At 39.8% G+C, this 18,967-nt stretch overlaps 1 protein-coding gene across 1 annotated transcript in view; it reads right to left on the bottom strand.

The window, feature by feature from the left end:
* PDGFC (platelet derived growth factor C) overlaps window positions 1-5,034 on the bottom strand; it is a 129,340-nt gene extending 124,306 nt beyond the window's left edge. Inside the window, exon 1 of the mRNA XM_082051341.1 lies at window positions 4,522-5,034. Within this exon, the coding sequence (XP_081907467.1) occupies window positions 4,522-4,639 (118 nt within the window). The 5' untranslated portion in view covers window positions 4,640-5,034. The remainder of the gene's footprint in view (window positions 1-4,521) is intronic.
* Between the last annotated feature and the right edge of the window lie 13,933 nt (window positions 5,035-18,967).

Below are 18,967 nucleotides of genomic sequence, written 5' to 3' on the forward strand. Positions count from 1 at the left end.
CTTCTCAAAATGAAGAACATTTCTGCTACCCAGCAGTAGTCAGCAGACTGTACTGGCACACATTAATTCTACCAGAGGCAGCAGAGGTGGTGCCGATTCCCACTGCTTTAACGTACATTGGTTTATAAGAGATAATTTTGCAGTCAAATGATTGCACTGAAACAGAAGCACGGACATTCCCATCTGCAAGGATTCGATGAGTTGCATCACTTGGACATCCACACATCCTTTTGGGTGTTTCAGCCTGAGTCAAATGAACTTAATCAGAAACTCTACATTGTGATGGTGTTCCCGTCCCTGAAAAAGCTGGAAGCTCCCTTTGGAGATACAGGAACCCGGAAATCCTCTGGGTGGTTGCGAGGAGGACTGGCACAGGCCTCTGGTACTGCAGCTACTCACTCAGTTCCAGTTGCATCCACCAGCTTTTCCCAAGGGTGGCCTGAGATACACGAGTCTCAAACTTTGTTGCTTTTGGTTGGTTGGTTTTGTTTGTTTGAGCTTTTTTTGTTTGTTTTTAGTGACATAAATCTAGCTTGTTTTAGAAGATTTAAGAAATATATTCTGAAGTGATCAATTAGTGAAACTTATTACTAAGAGTTTATATTCATGCAAGTAAAGGAAAAACAAAAGGACTCCAACAAAACAAAACCCCCCACAACTTAAAAGAACTTGTCGTCTATCAAAATATAGATATTAACTGGTATATTACCCATGCTGGAGGACTGACAGAAATCAAATAAGTGCTTTGGTTTTATAAGATTTACTTCAGCAACTCTACTTACTGTTCATTCACACTTGAAACTGACTGCAGGAAAAATAATATTTCTAGCTACTTTGTCCTGATGAGTTGCTAACTGACCTCAGTTTCTTGGCCTTCTGAAGTCATTCATTACTGCATTTTAAATGTACATGCCACATAAACTATACACTTCATTGCTCATGCCACCTGTTAGTAGTTTTTACAATATTTTCTATAAAGCCATCTTCATATTTCTCATAGAAATCAAAACAGCTGATAGCTTAGCAAAATTACTTAAGCATTTATCACATCTTGCCTTAAGACAGCCAAGAAAACAGAACTTAGATTCTCCTGCCATCTCACGTTGTAGTCAAATCTAGATTAAATAAATATGACATAAGCAGGTGCACTCAGACCACCAGGGTTAAGTCATCAGAATAAAGTCATTCACATCACTCAGTCATCAACAGGTCCCTCAGGTGTTGCTGAAACTACAGAAGCAGGATGAAGATACTATATAAAAACAGCACTCAAAAGTAGGAAATGTAGCAAGAAATATAACAGAAAGAAGAAATAAGTAAACCATTCAAGTAATCAAATTCAATAAGTGAGAGTTTTGTTCCTCAAACAAAACTGAGTGATCAATTTTTCTTGACTCTTTACTTCAATGTGGAAAAATGGTAATAAAGATATCAGACAGCCATAAGAGAACTGATAAAGCCACCTAAGTATGAAAAACCCTTCAAAGCATAATCTATTTTTCAACATGACAAAGAACTGTAGAAAGGAAATCCATCCAGATAAATGGGAGCCATCACTACGCGCACCATTTACTGCTACTTCAGTTTCTGGAAAATTGTTGCATAAACTTATTTGATCATTCAGATGAATATTTACTCAGTTGAATTACAAATAAAAACATTAAAGATAAATACGCATCTTTCAAGGAAATCACATAAAACCCCTTACGGTCAAGCACAGTTTACAAATAAAACCTGTTCTTAGAGAAAAATCTGACTATAATGGAGGGCCAATACAAACAAGGAGGTAGTTTTAAGCAGTTTCAAATGGAGCTATGCTGGCCCCACAACAACCATCACACTGAATTCCTAAGGGGCAGCAGCAAAATAATGTGTTCTAAGAACGTCTAATTTACAATTACGAAGAAATATTTACATTATTAGGCAATTACCACCTAAAATGACACTTGCTATGCAGCAGAAACAAGAGAACTTCTTATCTCTCCATTTAGTAAATAAAGTCAAATTGTAATTTTGAAGTTATTAATCACTTAGCTAATAAATAAATAACAATTATGAAAAAAAATGAATCCTTAAGCACATGCTTACCTTTGTAATATAAGTAATCCCACTGATTTAATAACTATTTATAGACATCTTCAGTATTACCTTGAAGCAATAGCTACAGCACCCACATGCACAGTTGAGTAACACTGTAATCCATTCTACTGCAAAACTTCTTGGCCACTTAGCAGTTTTACAAGTAGAGGACAGAATTTTTATTTGTAGACTGCATGAGTGCAAAATCTCCCTCTCTCCTGACCAAGGATTATTTGGCATGAGAACAGCAATATCTCATTCTCATACTCCAGGGAGTTTTAACCTGCCCCTAGCTAAAACTATACGATCTTTAGATTGCAGCAGAGTGTAAAAATCACTCTAATTAAATCAAGTAAGAACTGGTTTTACCAGTGTTACTGATCCCCCAAATAATTAAATCAGTTAAGAAAAATCAGGGGTTGGTACTTAGCTATACCTAAACCTGTGCTATTTTTTAAAATAAGGTTTGGAACTGAACAACTAGAAAGCAAACTTCAGGCAAGCTACAAGAAGAACCTGGACTGTTGTAAGTATAAACTACCACAGAATGCAGTTTCAGTGCACTTAAAAAACAAACAAACAAACAAACAAAAAAACCCAAACAAACAAAAAACACCCACAAAATCAAAAAATCACAAAAACCTGTTGTGGCATTTGTTCTAATATATCATGACTGTATCTTAGAGCATGCCAAATGGCATTGCAAACCAGTTGAACTTGACCTAAGGTAGCTACATTTCTGATATATGTGAGCAGAATCTAGTGTGTGGTGTCACACCAATTTTGCTTCTATGCCTTATGGTCTACCTTTTACACTTTATTGTTGTGCTCCTATTGTTGGATGCTGTTGGCCTTTCACAGCCCAGCTGTATTATCCTGTACCAAACCTCTCAGGGCAGATTGGCAGCATAGCAGGTTTCTTTCCAGTCCTAACAAAGTTAAAGCAAAGCAATGGTAATTCTCTGTATGTTGACGTGTTTCATAAGCACACCATGCAAATTTAACAGAAGGCAGCATAACAGCATGAGAGTTTAGCATACTAGCACCAGGTCCATTTTGTCACAAAGTGGTGCCCTAAAGCCTTTAAATGCCAGGTAAACTGGGAGGGGGCAGAAAGTGAGTGGTTTCTTTCCTCACACAGAGGAGATACTTTCCTGAACTGGGCACAAAGTCTGATTAGTTTCCTACCAGAATAGCCGAGTCTCCAACTCTTTTGATCACTTTCCTCTAGCCTTCAGAGCTGCTCCGATTAGAGATTGATCCCTGTGCTGCTCTTTCATCAGCAGCTCTGGCGGTTCGCAGGTGCCGTATATCATCACATCAGCAGGCCACAGCAGCATTCATCTCACCCTGCTAAATTCACCAGTGCACTGCATGCCCTTTTTATCCATTCACAGAGCACTTGCAGAGGTCTCCGAAACTTTGCTTTCTATTAAAAGATACGATGTAGAATACTTTTATCTGAGGAGTTCCAAGTTCAAAGTTGAGAGAATTGAATTAGCCTCGAATCTGTGTTTCTGCTTTATTTCATGCAGTTCAGAGACTTTTGAGAGCTCCCAGCTTGGCCAAAAACAGTGTTGTTTTTTGCCCAGGGAGAAAGCTCGTTCTAGCTGACATGCCAAGGACTAAACTTTTCACACTCCCCTCTCACATTAAACACCGAGGTTGCCATGAATGTATACTAACAGCCTTAATTTTAGATATTCTGCACTGTGTGGTTTCATGCAGCATATAACGTTTCAGTTTGCAAAAGATTCTTTAAAATGACTTCATAATAACAGATCAAGAGGAAAGGCACTTAAAAATCTGAATAATGTAAATCATATGGAGTTCAGAGGCTAAGCAAATTACACACCCCGAAGCTGCCCTTGCTGTATGAAAGGAGTCTTTCTCTAGCTCTGGGCAGCTCCAGCCCAGGGGAACTTGCATTTGAGAGTTTTCTAAACATTTCAGGTACACTTGAAAGTTGAAAGTAATTCCCATTTCCTAGGCAGGATTAGTTCGCTTCCAGCCTGTGCAAAATACCACTCATTCACGTACCGACACAACCCTCCCCCCACCCCGAGAGCGAAGCATTTAGGGTACAAAGGTGCGCTGGTCGTTTTGGTTTAATTTTTGTTTTGGGGGGGGCGCGGAATTTTGCACCTCCGACCGCAGACAAGGGAGCCCCCGCGCTGGCTCCGGGCTCCCTCCGGCCGCTGCCCTTTTACCCACAGCGCTCCCCTGACGGCGGCGGGCAAACACCCGGCTGCCGAGCCCAGCTCATCCCGGCCCGGCCACGGAGCTCCCCCACCCGCGGCCGCCGTCCCTCCGCGGCGCCGGGCAGCCCCGCGGGCGGGCGGGCGGGCCGGCTGGCGAGCTCCGCACCGCACCGCTCCGCGCCGGCCGGGCGCCCGCCCCCGCCCTGCCCCGGGGCTGCGCGGCGGAGCTGCTGTTCCTTACCGTTCTGCTCCTTGGCGCCGGAGAAGGCGAACTTGCTGCTGAGGTCGGACTCGGCGGCGGCCCCCTGCCTCCGGCCAGCCAGGGCAGATGTCAGCAGGAGCAGCCCGAGGAGGAGCATTGGGCCGGCGGGGCGAGGGGCTCCGGTACTGCAGGCACTGGCGGCGCGGCACCGAGGCCCGGGCGTCTCTCAGCAGCGCCCGGCGCGGGCTGCGCCGCTGGGGAGAAGGCAGCACTGAGCCTGCTCTGGCAGCAGAGAATTGCAGGGTAGTTTCCACATAATCCCATCCAAAACTTTTTCCTAGAGCCCTTTTCTGTGTCTCCAGGTTTTGTTTTTCTTTGCCTTTTTTTTCTCTCTCTCTTAAAAAAATAAAAAAAAAAAAAAAAAAAAAAAGGATCAAAGCAAAATCTGGACCCAGACCAGCTTCCCAAGGACTAAACAATCCGGGGCTGTGCCGGGCGGGGGCTGCAGGAGCTGGGGCTGGTGAGGGCGCGGGGCAGGCAGAGGGGCCGGGAGAGGCGGGGGCAGGCGGGGGCGAGCGGGGCCGCTGCTGCCGCGGAGGAGCGCGCACCTGTCAGCCGGCAACCAGCGGCGGGGCGGGGGAGGCTGGCGGGGCGGGCAGGAGGCCGGTGGGCGGGCAGGCCGGCCGCGCTCCCACAGAAATACCTTCCTCGCCCTCGGCAGTCGCGCTGCCAACTCGGGCCCGCGTCCCTCAGCTCCCGCCCGCCCGCCGTCTCTTCACAGCGAGGGCGGCACCTGGCGCGGCCGTTTACGCCCCGGGAAGTTGTCGGTTGGGAAGGAGCCGAGCGGGGCGGCCTCGGCCGCTGCCCCTTCTCTCACGGCCAGGTGGCGGCGCAACAGGTGCTGGGGCGGCGGGGGGCAGAGGCCACCTCCGTTCCTCCGTCCCGACCGCCTCACGAAGGGGGCTCCCCCCACCGCCTCCGGTGAGGAACCGGGGTGACCGTGGTCCGGAGCCAATTTGTGTGTTTGATAATTAGGTTGAGACGGTGCTGGGTTGTTATTATTGTAACTGGGTTCGTGCTTGAAAATTGGATGCTTGATACCGGGAACTAAAACACAGAGGGAAGCGTTCAAAAAGACTCTGGCTGCAGATTATTTTTCTTTTGACAGAACTTGCTGTTTCAACCACCCTGAAATGAAACATCTACCATTTACATAAGCAGATGGAAATGGGTTCATCTTTCCACAACTATTCCTCTCCAGCTGAAATGCTGTGCTTGTACTCAGGGAGGTGGTATCTGTGAAGCAGACAGCATTGCGTTTCTTTTTGCTGTTTCTCCATAAATCAAAATTGAATTTATGCGTGGAGAATCCCCCCATTAACGCTGGTGAGGACTAAAAGGACTGATGACATTCAGCACCCATTAAGATAATGGTGAGTTCAGGCTTCTCTGCTAGAGCTGACGTTTCCAGTTTGCTTGGAAGAGGGCACCAACACTGACTATGTGATGGGTCTGGGTAACAGGACTGAACACTAACTAGATACTGGGAGGGCAAGAGAAGCAATAGGAAAGACAAATCTTTTCTCTCAACTGAGAAGTTTTGGCAGTGTTTATTAAGGGCGTATGGAGGAAAGATGGGAAGACCTGTGCAGCCATGGTCTCTCTCACTGTCTGTGCAAAATACACAAGAGAAAAACTTAGCCTGCACTGCTGGAGTCTTGAGCACACACTGCATAATTTCTTCTCCTTTGACCCAACTCTTTCCATTATATAACTGAGCTGTTTCTTTGCTGCAGCCAAAGTAACCCTTGAGACAGTGATAAACATTCCCTCTGTTCCTAATAAGTGACATATTTCTAGTAGCAACTGAAAGCTGTCCAGCCAAGCTGGGCTTTCTTCTGAAAGGCAGACTTGGAGCATACCGTAAATAGCAACCCTTCCCTTACAGAGTCTGAAGAAAGTAATGCACTGCACAAAGCAGACTATGTAGTTACTTTTATTATTGTTACTGTTATTAATCATTATTTTTCAGTCTTCACTCTTGCTGTTTTAAAATGGAAAATAAAAATAACATGTACTGCTTTCTGGGTCTTCTACCTTGATGATTACAAGCAGAGGGTTGTGGTTTTTTTAAACAAATAAATGAAGTGTTGCACTGTAACTTAACCTTCGCTGCCTGAGGATTTTGTGGGTTTCTTTGTATTTTGGGAAACTGACGACAAGTTCCCTCTGGAAAACATGGAACTAGTGTCTCAACACTGTATACATGAAAAGTAAAACATCTCATGTCTCCCATAGCTTTGAAAATCTAGGCTGTATCAGACCAGTGTTTCATCTGGCATCCTGGCTCTGACTTCTCAAAGGAAAATGCAAGAACCCACATAGTGGATGAATATGGAATAACACTGCCTGGGTAGGAAACTTCCATTCTAAACCTCCTGTTATTAAAGATTAGTATATATTTCTAATCGTTAGGGCTCTACTTCTTTTCAAAAATGCTTTTTGTTGTAAATCCCACCCAAAATATTGTGTTTGGTAATCCCTTTCCTTGTAAACATCCAATCTTCTCTGAAATTAATGCATTAATCACTATCTATTTATTTTTAATGTTATTGCTCTTCAGTTTCATCAGATATATGTATGTGTTTGAATTATGAAAATAGGTAAATAGAAATGATTTAACTTCTCTACCCTGTTCATTTTCTATGTTATAGCTCAATCATATCCTTTCCCAGCTAGGCATTTTTACTACATTTTTCATCTGAATACCTCTGTACCTCTAGGCTTTTCAGAGTCCCATCTATTTTGTTATGTTTTGTTTAAGGTGGGACAAGCAGAACATGATAGTCCAAGTGAAGGCCTAATCTTAACATATACCATGAAGACAGAACGTTTTATTTTTTACAGTATATCTCATTCATGTCTTTGTCTTTTTATTGGACCTACTCATGCAATGATCCACAGAAGTATTGACATTAAAAATATTCTGGACGAACTAATGTATGTGTAGTTCAGATCATTCCTGTCAGTGCACATCACATTGCTGATAATGAATTTCAGTTGGGACCACGATATTGATGCATCTAAGAGTTCTGGTGACCCCAGTGCCCAGTATGTATTTCTCTGGATATTGTTAAGACTCATCTGTATTTTGCGACCACAATGTTCACATTCTTTTCTACATCCATAATAAATATTTTAAACTACAAAAGGTGTGTATTCCCAACTCTTCTCCATGCTGAGAATTGCACTTCAGTCTTTGTCTTTTGTATCAGTCACTATGCCATATCTCTTCTCACAAATACTCAGTTTACGCTATGTAGTCTTTTTGAAGGTGCATCAAAGACTTTTTTCTTTTCCCCAAGGTTTTGTAATGCAGTCTATAAAACTGTGTATCGAGTATTTTTCATTTAAACATGGCAAAAGACATTTCTCCATTAACTGCTGTCTTCAAATAGTTTGAGACACAGACTTTGTTATGTAGAATAGCCATGCTGATTTGACAGGTTTTCAAATTGTTTTATGACTTTTTTTCATCACCCTCATTTATAACTTTTTGAAGCATTTTTTCTTGTCCTTGGATAAAATCTAAATTATCTGGATGATCCCACAGGAATTTGTTTTGCACCAGTTGCAGAAATGTTGTTGAGACCTAGCCACCAGAGAAGGCAATGGAAATTTGGCCTGTTAGGATGTCAGAGACTTTCTGCTATGGTGTACAGCCTTTGTAATCCTGAACTTTAAGTATCCTTGAATTAAAAGGCTTTTTCTGTGATTATTGTTAACTTAAAGAGTTATCATTAAAATATACACTCATCACACAAACTTCACTTACACCAACAAAAAATGTCAAAATAACATACCATGTCAAAATAACATCATCACAGCACTGACAGAGGTGGATAGTTTACTCACACTCCACCCCATGTCCCTCCACCACTTTACAAGAACAAAGATTCCCCACAGTTACTTGTGCAAATGGGCTGGAATTGGCAAGATGCATAGGTGTTCACAGACTGTCCTTTATGGTCTGAATTAACACCAGGAGATCTCAACTGAGAAAAAGAAGATTGGTTCACTTGTCTCCCCATAGCTTGTTTCACTTCCTTTTATGAATGGGAGGAGGGGAAAGGAATTAACACATATGAACTTGTATATTCCTGTATATTCTGAGGGTACCTGTATGGGCCTTGTGAGATCATGCTAAAGAAAAAAAAAAAAAGTATTTTCCAAATCTTAGCATGTAATTTAAAACTAATAAATATCTGCTCATCCAGACACACAGGCAGATGTCTGCTTTTGTGCGTGTTTCTCTTGATTTCAGTGTAGTTACATGTTAATTAGTTGTTGCTATAGCAGGGTTGAGGTTTAAATGCTTATGTTCACATCATGGAGTTATTTTCAATTGTGCAAAGAAGTCTTAAACAGTTATTGAATGTTATGTGTGTAAAAAAAAATCTTTTATGGATGAGTGATAAATATGAAAACAGAAATTGCAGTAGAAACACTAATTGTCTTTTAGAAAAGCAACTATAGGATATTCTGCTCTCTTGATCACTGAGCAATAGAAAAAGAGATATTAGTACAAACAAACATGGCTCTTGTAATCTTATTAATGTTAGGTGAAGAGGCTGCATATGGAATTACACAGAAAATTATTCCTGCATTAGAAAGTACTCCTGTAACTGAGGTAGCACTAAATTTTAGTATTTCAGCCTTATTGTTCATTCCCACTGAATTGGTAAACAAGTTGAATATTTGTGGTCCTGTTTCTGTGTTACATTCAAAAATATAATGAAGAAAAAAAGTGAAGTCCAAAGAGACTTCAGTTATGTTGATGCTTATACAGTGTGGACTGCTCAGACGAGGAGCTCTGAACATACTTTGACCACTTGGATTGCAACTCTCAATGAAGTGCCATTTCTATTTTGCAAATCCTGAAATGAGACTTGTGACTTAGAAATACACCTAAAGATGAGCATTTGAACACAGACTTCTAAGCATATCAGTGATGTTCTGCTCAGCATTGATTGCTGAAGCAATCATTTTTCAAATTGACTCATTTGAGAACCACAGTCGTTATTGTATTTTTGAGTGATTACCATGTAGAAGCATTGGTTTAGAGCAGTCACATTTAATAATTCCAGTTATTTTATCAACTATATCCATGTATATAGTCCAAGCTACATGCCAATACAACTTTCCTTTAGGTAGACTGCGAGACCTGAAGAAGGAGGCCCACTAGAGGTCTCCCAAACTACTTAGAAGAATGCTACCCGCTTCTGGCACCTGCTAGCTCATTTGGTTCTTGATGGGCTTCCAAAGTCAACTCAAAAAAAGTGGAACGTAGCTAAGTCACTTAGGCCTTGTACCATGTTTGCTGAACTGAAGCGTGGACTGAGGCCTGAAAGGGTGGCAGGAGCCAGTCTTGAAGTCCGCATTTTCCCCCGGGGTACATAGCAGTGTTCTGGGTGTGTAGGAACTCTCTCAAGATACTCACTTTCTTCTGCATGCTTTCAGAGTAGAATACTCCTATGGTTTCTAAGACTTACACCCCAATTCAGATGCCCTCAATATCCAAACACCATTTGCTCTTAAGAACATACCTGAGGAGGTGCATGAAGAACTGTGCCCAGATGACAAGCTTGCTCAGGTACACATGAATGTTTGCTTACTTATGACTATGAGTGCAATGACTTTTTCTATGTCAGAAGCCAGATAAGCTTTCTGACTGCTTTTTAATCAGATGACATCGATTCTTGATCAATAACGTCTTCTGTCAGCATGCATGAAATCCTGTCATAATCACAACTGAAGATAGCATGTCTCTATGTCAGCTGTAAATAACTATTGAATTATGAATAACTATTGAATTTGGTCTTCCTGCCTGTCTCCCTTTCACAGAGCACTGCAAGACACAGGTTGGCAATCTGCATACAAATTTTGCTTACTATTTCCAAGCATTGCTAACCACCGCTATACCAAAAAATAGTATTTATCACACAGTTATAAAGTTGGATAGTTTTATCCAGATTCAGTAAAATTAAGGCTAAACTGTATTCTTCAGAACACATATAGATATAAATAGATTATTTCATACACTGGTTACCACTCATAGCATTACAAGACTATGTTTTTTCATTTTCATACTGAAATATTTCTAAGCTATTTATATATGAATACTCTATGGCTTTGAAGCTGCTCTTCAGATAAATGAAGCTCAGCTGAAGATATTTACGGGATAGAAGCATAATTTCACTACCAATATTTGCAATGTAACTAGCAGTTAACAGTCTGAATGCAGACTGTCTATGAAATAGATATACTAAGATCAGTCACATTAACTGTTTGAGTAGAATATTTACACTTCTTGAGTCTGAAGTGAAAAAAGCCCATTTATTGGTTTACTATGATGTCACAGGTATTTTATGTTTACTAAAGAATATTATTTATACTAAGAGCTTTGGCTCATGAGTATGTTTAATTGAACTAGATTTTTATATAGCTGCGGCACTACAGCTTTAGTCTTCTGGTACTCCAGTTCACACAGAGCAGGAATAATGCTGAGACAATTACATAGCCATGAGCCTTTGTTTAAGTTCAAATTCAGCAGAAGAGAACAGAAATCATATTGACAGCACCAGCTCCCAAAGAGCATTGTCTTCAGGCTAAACTGTGATTACAGCTCAACTGGTTAATGAAAACATCTAAATATCTATAAAGATATTGTAAACAAGTTCATAGGAGAGAGGAATGTCAAAAATTTAACAGGAATAGAGAGCAATCAGGAACTGAAGAGCAGACACAGCCACATAAGAATGATGAGGCACTGGAGCAAATGTGCTTCTATTAGGTATGGAGTATCTGCCCTACCGCGTGACATTTCCTCTCATTTTCCCATCCTATCTCTTCCCTAGTCTTCCCCTCTTTCACCTCTTCCCTTTCACCATTCTCAATTAACCAGTTACCACTTCTACTGCACTAATTACTTAATTGAAATCTTGGCCTCCTAATCTTATCTCTCAACACTTAATTTATGTACTAGCTTTTCTAATCTACCTCCTTGCCTCCATAACTGGTCCTCTGATACTCCCTAGCACTCAGATTTGTCTCATCTTTATACTTCACCCTGTCTTACTTCCTGTCAGTCTTCAGTTTTCACATTATCATCTCACAGAATGAAACTTTCCCACAACTTTACTCTGCCTTTTATTACACTGATTTGTTCAACACAGGCTGGAAGAGTGAATTAGCTTGTGCTACAGACCCAGCATCTGCATTATGGATGTGCTGGCAGAGACCTTTCAGTATACTTCCATAAGAAAGTTCCCATTCTGACAGAAAAATATGACATAATGAATGGTAAGAGATCTGTTTTAAAAGGTGTCTTTCTTACCCGAACTAAAGCCCTAACATAAACATACCCACCATCTTGCCTGGCCCAACAATTATGACATTTTCCCCAGATCTCTCTTATTTTAATCTACTGTATATACAGCTCTTTATTGACATAATCTCTCTACCTCTGAATGAGGCGCTTCCCTGTTCCACATTGCATAGAGTCAGCTGGAGAGAATGTACGCTAACGATTCAGCCCAGGCTAGGCTTGGCATCATCTATAGAAGCACATTTTTCCAAAGTCAGAAATAGGAAAAGTCTTTTAAAATGTCAGGTCACCTTAGTAGTGGTGACAGTTCTAATATTTTTGGAATTTTTAAACAGATCTCATTTAATCCCTTTATTCATTAATATGTTTCAAAAGCAGGTAGAGATTCTAGAGGGATTTTTTAATGACAAAAAATGCTATTGCCAAGGGCTTAGGAGCTCAGTTCTACCAAATTCCTTCTACCCCTTCCTACATAAATATAGGTAGGACTTCTGCAGATTAAAAATATATCAGAATAATCTGAGATACAGAGAAGCAGTTATTTTTGTTACTTAGATATGCACTAGCTACACTGCAGAACATCATGGACAAAAGCCTACTTTAGTATTAATATTTCAAATCATACATTCATTTTTATATCTGGAAATGCAGGTAATGCTGCAGAAACTTTAAACTGAAGAGCATCAAGGACTGCCAGTTGGACAAGAGTATAAAGAAAGAATGTACGAATGATACATTATTCATACCAGTAAATTCTCATTGTTATTTCCTTGCCAATGCACTGAATGGAAATATACTACAAAGGAAAATAATTTTAAAGCTTTTTCCAGTATCATTCTTCAAAGCTGTCCCTCCATTAATCACCAGAGTTCACGTCATCCAGTTAAGAATGCACAATATTCCAAAGTATCGCCAACATTTTTCTTTATTGATCAAACACTGGCATCAAATCACAGTATCTCATTCCCACAGCACCATGAAAAAATAACTTCAGCTTCACTACCATCTGGATCACAGATCATCCCATAAAATGTGTTCAGGTTGACAGTAGGTTTTTGAAGTACTTATTTCATATTATGTTTCTGATATTGTTATATGTTGTCCCCTGTCACAATCCATTTTGAAAAGACTACCACTCCATTACAGTTTAAATTTATAAAAAAGTACTATTTTTCTCCTTAGAAAATAATCTATGTCTAGTTAAGTATTTAGCGTGGATTTGTTGACATAAACAGTGATACTGTCATTCCCTAGTGCTCTTGCAGCAAGCTGGTTACTGTCAATAGCCCGCAATTTAGCCAGGAGCTGAAGGTGCTGAAGTTGTCAGCATCTTTTTGGGTGGAACTCAGCACCTCACAGGATTAGACTCCCATTCAGAAAACATGTCAGCAATGCCCAGAATGAACTGTGTGAACAAGGGTGGACCCAAAGAAGCCCTTAATAAATGCAAAACATGAATGTTATTACAAGGACATATTTCAAAAGTGTAAACCAGTTTTGAGAAGATAGTTCTTATCTACACAAAGGGTGCTAATCTAAATGGATTTGTAGGATCAGATTCCTAATCCTGCCCACTACAGTACTGGACAAGAGCCCAAAAACTCTTCTGCACGAGGAATCCTATCACACACATAGAATGAGTAAGCCTGTTCATGCCTAAATAAAGCAAATACGACTCGATCCTCTGTAGCTCAGCACATTTCTGCTCAGTTCTGTGAACCACCGAACTGAGTAATGTTAATTCCATTATATTAATTAAAAAATCAAAAACAAAGCTAGAAAGAGTGCTCAGTCCTTCATGTAATTGGAAATTAATGAGAAAGATAGTTCAACAGTAGGTTCTCTACATTCAATTTAAATGTCCCGTTTACAGCCTGATGAATGGATTTTGACTTTTTTTTTTGATGGAGAAAATAATGAAGGTTCTATTTTCAGTACCACACCTGGTCATTACCAACTAAGTCATGCTAAAACAGAATGATGATTTTGAGTGTGGTGTAAAACTACAGAAGCTGAGTTATTGCCTTTTTGTTGTCCAGTTTGTATCTCCTCTTCAGGACTCGCATATTTCTGTTCTTTTTTCATCCATCTTCTTATTAACTGTGTATTTGTGTACTTATTGCTACCTACAAAAAATGTTTTGTCATATATACTTGTTATGGTTTGTATATTTCAGGAACAAATTTTTTGTATGTGGTAAGAATTAACAAGTGATTATAGTAATAGGTTTTCCATTGGTGTCTTATGTATCATAAAAGCAGTAGGAATTTTACTTTGGTAAAGACAGCAGAGAACTGCCAGCAGACTATCCATTTTATCCCAGCATAAATGCTATAGTGTGGTGGAACTCTCCTGATGGAAAGAGAAATCAGTGCTGGTTTTGCAGTAGAGACTCATTTTTATTTTAAGTTCATTCTCAATCTCTTTGACCAGTTTTATAGGCATGGACCATATTTATTCTTCCAGCACTTAGATCCTCATATTTCTGGGAGAGCTCTTTGTGAGGGCAGTTCAACCGAATTACAACCACTCTAGCCCCTGGAAGAAGATCATTCAGTCATCATGCCCTTTCCTCTGGCAAACCATGGACACTCAAACATCCTTGTACTATAAGTACCCAGTCATTCTAAATGAGCTTTTAACATCTGCAGTTTTAGTTGAGACTAATATATGGCTTTAAGTAACCTATAGAGAATAATGCTAATTGAACAGATGAGAAAAAATTTATTAATTGCACAGACTAATTCAAAAAAGCTAATGCAGTTGTTAGACTGAAGTCAGATTTGTTGTATCACTTAATTCTTATGTGAATATTATGGTATTAAGAATAGCGGCTTCATGTTGAAAGAGTGGAAAAACCCAAATGCTTTTTGCAAACCTGTTCCACTTCTTCTTTCAAGGTTGTTAGCTTTGATTTGCAGGGTTTTTTCCTAATAGTGAGTGATTTTTATTTTTTTTTTTTTTCAGGACAAAGTGCATTAATAGCTTAGGGCATTATTACAAGCTATTTTATGTAAATATGCTCATAGAACAATGTTTACTGCTACTAAAATATAATTTTGGTTTTCAAGGTTATTAAATCTGGTTCTAACCTGTAATGGCACCATTCAAAGAAAATAACCAACATAATAAACTATGTAATATTTTGGATATTAATAAGCTTGAGAATCTGTCATGTATTCAGTATATAAAATAAACATTCATGCCTCACTTTGCAGATGTGAACTTGTTGTAGGTTGCAACATCCAGAAGAAAAAAAAAAAAGAAAAAAAAATTCCAAAAAACCTTCCAGCAACACATTCCCTTTTCTGTAGTCACTCATCACTCATCCCTAGTATATCAGGGACAGAAAGTGAAGTGAGTGAAGTGCAAGAACCACCAAGTGACATCTGACATATATTCACTAAGAACTGCTGAAACAGCTGCAAAAATGAAAGCAGAATGGAAATTTCACTCCAGACAAATCACTATGGGGATTAACCAAGGGCTAACCTATTTGCATGCAAAGTTGTACTAGCATGGCTGTGCTACATTTAGGGTGTCAGCTTGTATATCTTTGCAGTGCTGCATTCTGCCTTCAGGACATATCAGTCCTCTCAGATAGCCTGAGTTTTTTCATCTGGTCCAGCCCAACTTAAATCCAGCCTAATCATGTACCTCCATGCAACAGTTTCCGCAATTTGAAGATGACAATGACAGCACCATTGTGGGGCAGCCTGCAGTCCCATTTGGTATGTGGCAGCACTGTGTGGGGAGGTAACAGCTTATTTGGAACAAATGTCATCAACGTGGGATTTCGAAGCATTATGCTAAGATATTATCTAAAATTCTGGGAATGACAGAACTGGGTCAGCCCAACACTTTTCTTGAGATGGAACCCATTCATCCACTGAGGTAGTTCACGAGAGAAGAGTGTTGTGCTCTTAGGGCTGTACCTGTTAGTCTGTGTAGCTGACTTGTGTGGCTTTAGTTTAGAGTTTCCTACAATGTGCTCTGCTAGTAGAATTTTAGAATCATATGTTTTGAACATTTTACGTAAGTTTAGCTTACTGTCATCTAAATTGTGCTGCAAAATGAAAAATTCTAGCCTACTAGATTCTCCTGATATTCAAATCAGCTGAAAAATAAATGCTTTTGCAGTTATGGAAAAGTCTGTATTAATACAGCATCTCCCAAGAAGGCTGGTAAGCAGCAGCTACTAAAAATACCCATCTAAGGAAGCAGGTCTCACTGACTTGCACACAACCCAAGAAACTTGTCTCAAGGGTATTTCCATATTTATGTTAATTATTGGTAAAGCTTGGACTAATAGAGTAGTTTGGTAAAACTAGGAAAAGCAAGTGATTATAGCTCCATCTTAATGGGGGTGAGATATAATATAGTCATTGCCACATCATGACCTGTGGCAAATTAAATTTGTAGTTCTTATAAGTAAATGTCCAGTTAAAAAGGGGGACTAGAATGATCCAAGTCAGAAAAGATGTGTTAGTCTGACTTTGATAAATTAATAGAGAACTAAAGGTGATTATATTTCTGTCCATTAATTGAAATCACTCATCGCTGTTTATAGCAGATAGAATTTGACAAGCTAATTGGATTTTTTTTTTAAATGAGATTACACACTTAGTTGCTAAAAGTAATAGTGTTGATGTGAAATGCCTCACAGAAGTATGAGTGTATGATGTGGTACAATATAGTGTGTTGATTAAAAGACGGGAATGGAAAATGAACAGGGAACGGAAGGTAGAGCTGTCTGGAGTCTGAGGGGCTGAAGGCAAGAACAGTATCTTAGAATAAGTGCTCAGCTTCATGATTCAGCAGATGTGTACAGAACTCAGAGGAGTAATACTACATGATGCCATTTAAAATCTGACCTTGAAAGAGTGAGGAACCTTTTTTCACTGACACTACTAAAAAGGTAGAATCATTTTATCTACAACTGTGAAATGAGGACAGGATACATTCTAATGCACATTTACAAACAGACTATAACATGAATGTGCAGTGAGGAGGGCTCATATACAACCAGCTGGCAAATTTGAATTAACTGGAATCACATTGGCCCTCCAAGTTAGAATAACATTAAAATGCATTGGTTCTCTGCAAGCCAGGAAAGCAAGGCTTCCTACTAAATGTACACTCATCAAAAAAAGTGCCCAAAGGGACAGCTGTCTCACCAGCAAATAGAAGGCTTATTATGATAAACCACCTCTGTTATCCTACACCCGCAGTGAAATCCTTTAGACCTGACTTTGTCTGTATGGCTGACTGTGGTGCTGTGAATCTAGCTGGTTTGGACTCAAAGAGTGAGTGGACAGTTAAAAAAAATTGTGTCCTCATGCCCCCTTTCTTACAATACCTAGAAAGCCTGTTAGTCCAGAATATGGATTTGAACCTTCCTCTCAAGAGCACTTTAATGAGAAAAAATACTCCTTTGCCAAATAAGCCTTGTCCAACATTTAAATCCCTCTAGTAGGAGGCATAGATTAAAACCTAGTAAGGTGGAGAAATGTGGTGAGTCTGGGTCTCTTTGCAGTTTATGGTGGCAGTAACCACTGGGTTATTGAGCAGAAAGTAGAAGCAACTGTTTTTCCATCTATCATTTAAACATTTGTGCAGTTAAACAAAGAGATTCTAAGCCTTAATAGGACTTTCTTTTTATGAGAATATTTTCAGCTGTAAACACACCTATCTGACATGCTATGTACAGACAGAAAGGAAATCTTACTTGAGTCTCCAGATTTACCTCCTAGCTATCTATGGTAATTTATTTCTCAGAACATGAACTGTTGAGAATCCAAATTTTATGCAGCAATTCTTCTTATATATCATGCAGAGGAACTTTTGCACTTAATTCAGGTCCATAAAGACCAACAGATGACAGAACATTTAAATAAGGTGCTGTAATACTCAATTCTGTTACGAATCTTCTCCTAAAAATAATACTTTGTCTGATTAGCAGGTCATTTAAAGTGATATCACAATGTGCCCATGGAGATCAGGCATTATGTACTTGTTAAAGCTGACATCTGAAGGTTTTTTCTAAAAATAAACTCCCACTTTGCAGAGAGAATTTCTCAATCACCTTAATCTTTTGTGGTATTTGAGGCTAAAAAGATGCTCCAATGACTGGAAAATATCCAAACGGATGTCTGGAACATTGAAAAAAAAGTCATATGATTCATGAATTGGCTATTCATTCAGATTATCCTCTCATACTTTCTAGCTGAGGGCTGAAGGAAACAGGCATTGCATCACTCAACTTTCAGGCTGTTTGTCTCCATATATCAGATCCCTTCCTGGTATATCAGGAGGTGCCCTCCTACCACATGAATCATCCCCAGGACAAGCACAAAGGATGTGCCTGCCCTACCTGCCCCATAGGAGCCTCCTCCACTACCAGCTTAGCGGTTTGAGTACTTGGTAAACAGAAAATCTGGGTTTAATTACCTTCTCAGGCTGATGGTGGCCTAACCACATCTCCTAATCTAAGAGACTATGAGGATGAGATGTTCTCTACACCACCTATTAAAGTGATATCAGTGTTTAGTAGCTAATCACAGTTTCACTGGATGAGAGGAAGGAACCATTAGATCCCTCAGTCTTGTTAATATTGCTCAGTGTAGAAAAGGGAATACTAAACACCCACTTTCTTATTTCTTGCTAGAGTTTAGTGGAAACTACAAACATCAAACCAGGATTTTCCAACTGCTTTCTCTCTTCAGAGCCCTAACAAGTAGATAGTAGAATCATGTTCCTGTTTTTTTCTCTCATGTAATCTTGCATCTGTTGCACAGTGACGTATTCAACAGGAGAGGCTTTGGACATTTCTTTTCATAAATCCCAAATTAAGAGATCACCAAATACTTCTTTGTTAATGTGTTTTACAGCTTTTGAAGATGTGGGAAGAACTGAGTACAGGACTCCAACTTCTCCTGATTCTCTAACTCCAGGTGAGAGGCGCTGTCACTTCATTGAGAAGACAGTCACTGTAGTTTCATATTGGAAAGGACCCATACTGTAGGTGTAGACTGGGCATTCCTTGACACCATCCTGTGTACTGGGCCCCTTCCAGTTTTGCTGGAGAAACACTTAGTG

The sequence above is a fragment of the Streptopelia decaocto genome (genome assembly GCF_964273445.1).
Source record: "Streptopelia decaocto genome assembly, chromosome: 4".
Lineage (NCBI taxonomy): Eukaryota > Metazoa > Chordata > Aves > Columbiformes > Columbidae > Streptopelia > Streptopelia decaocto.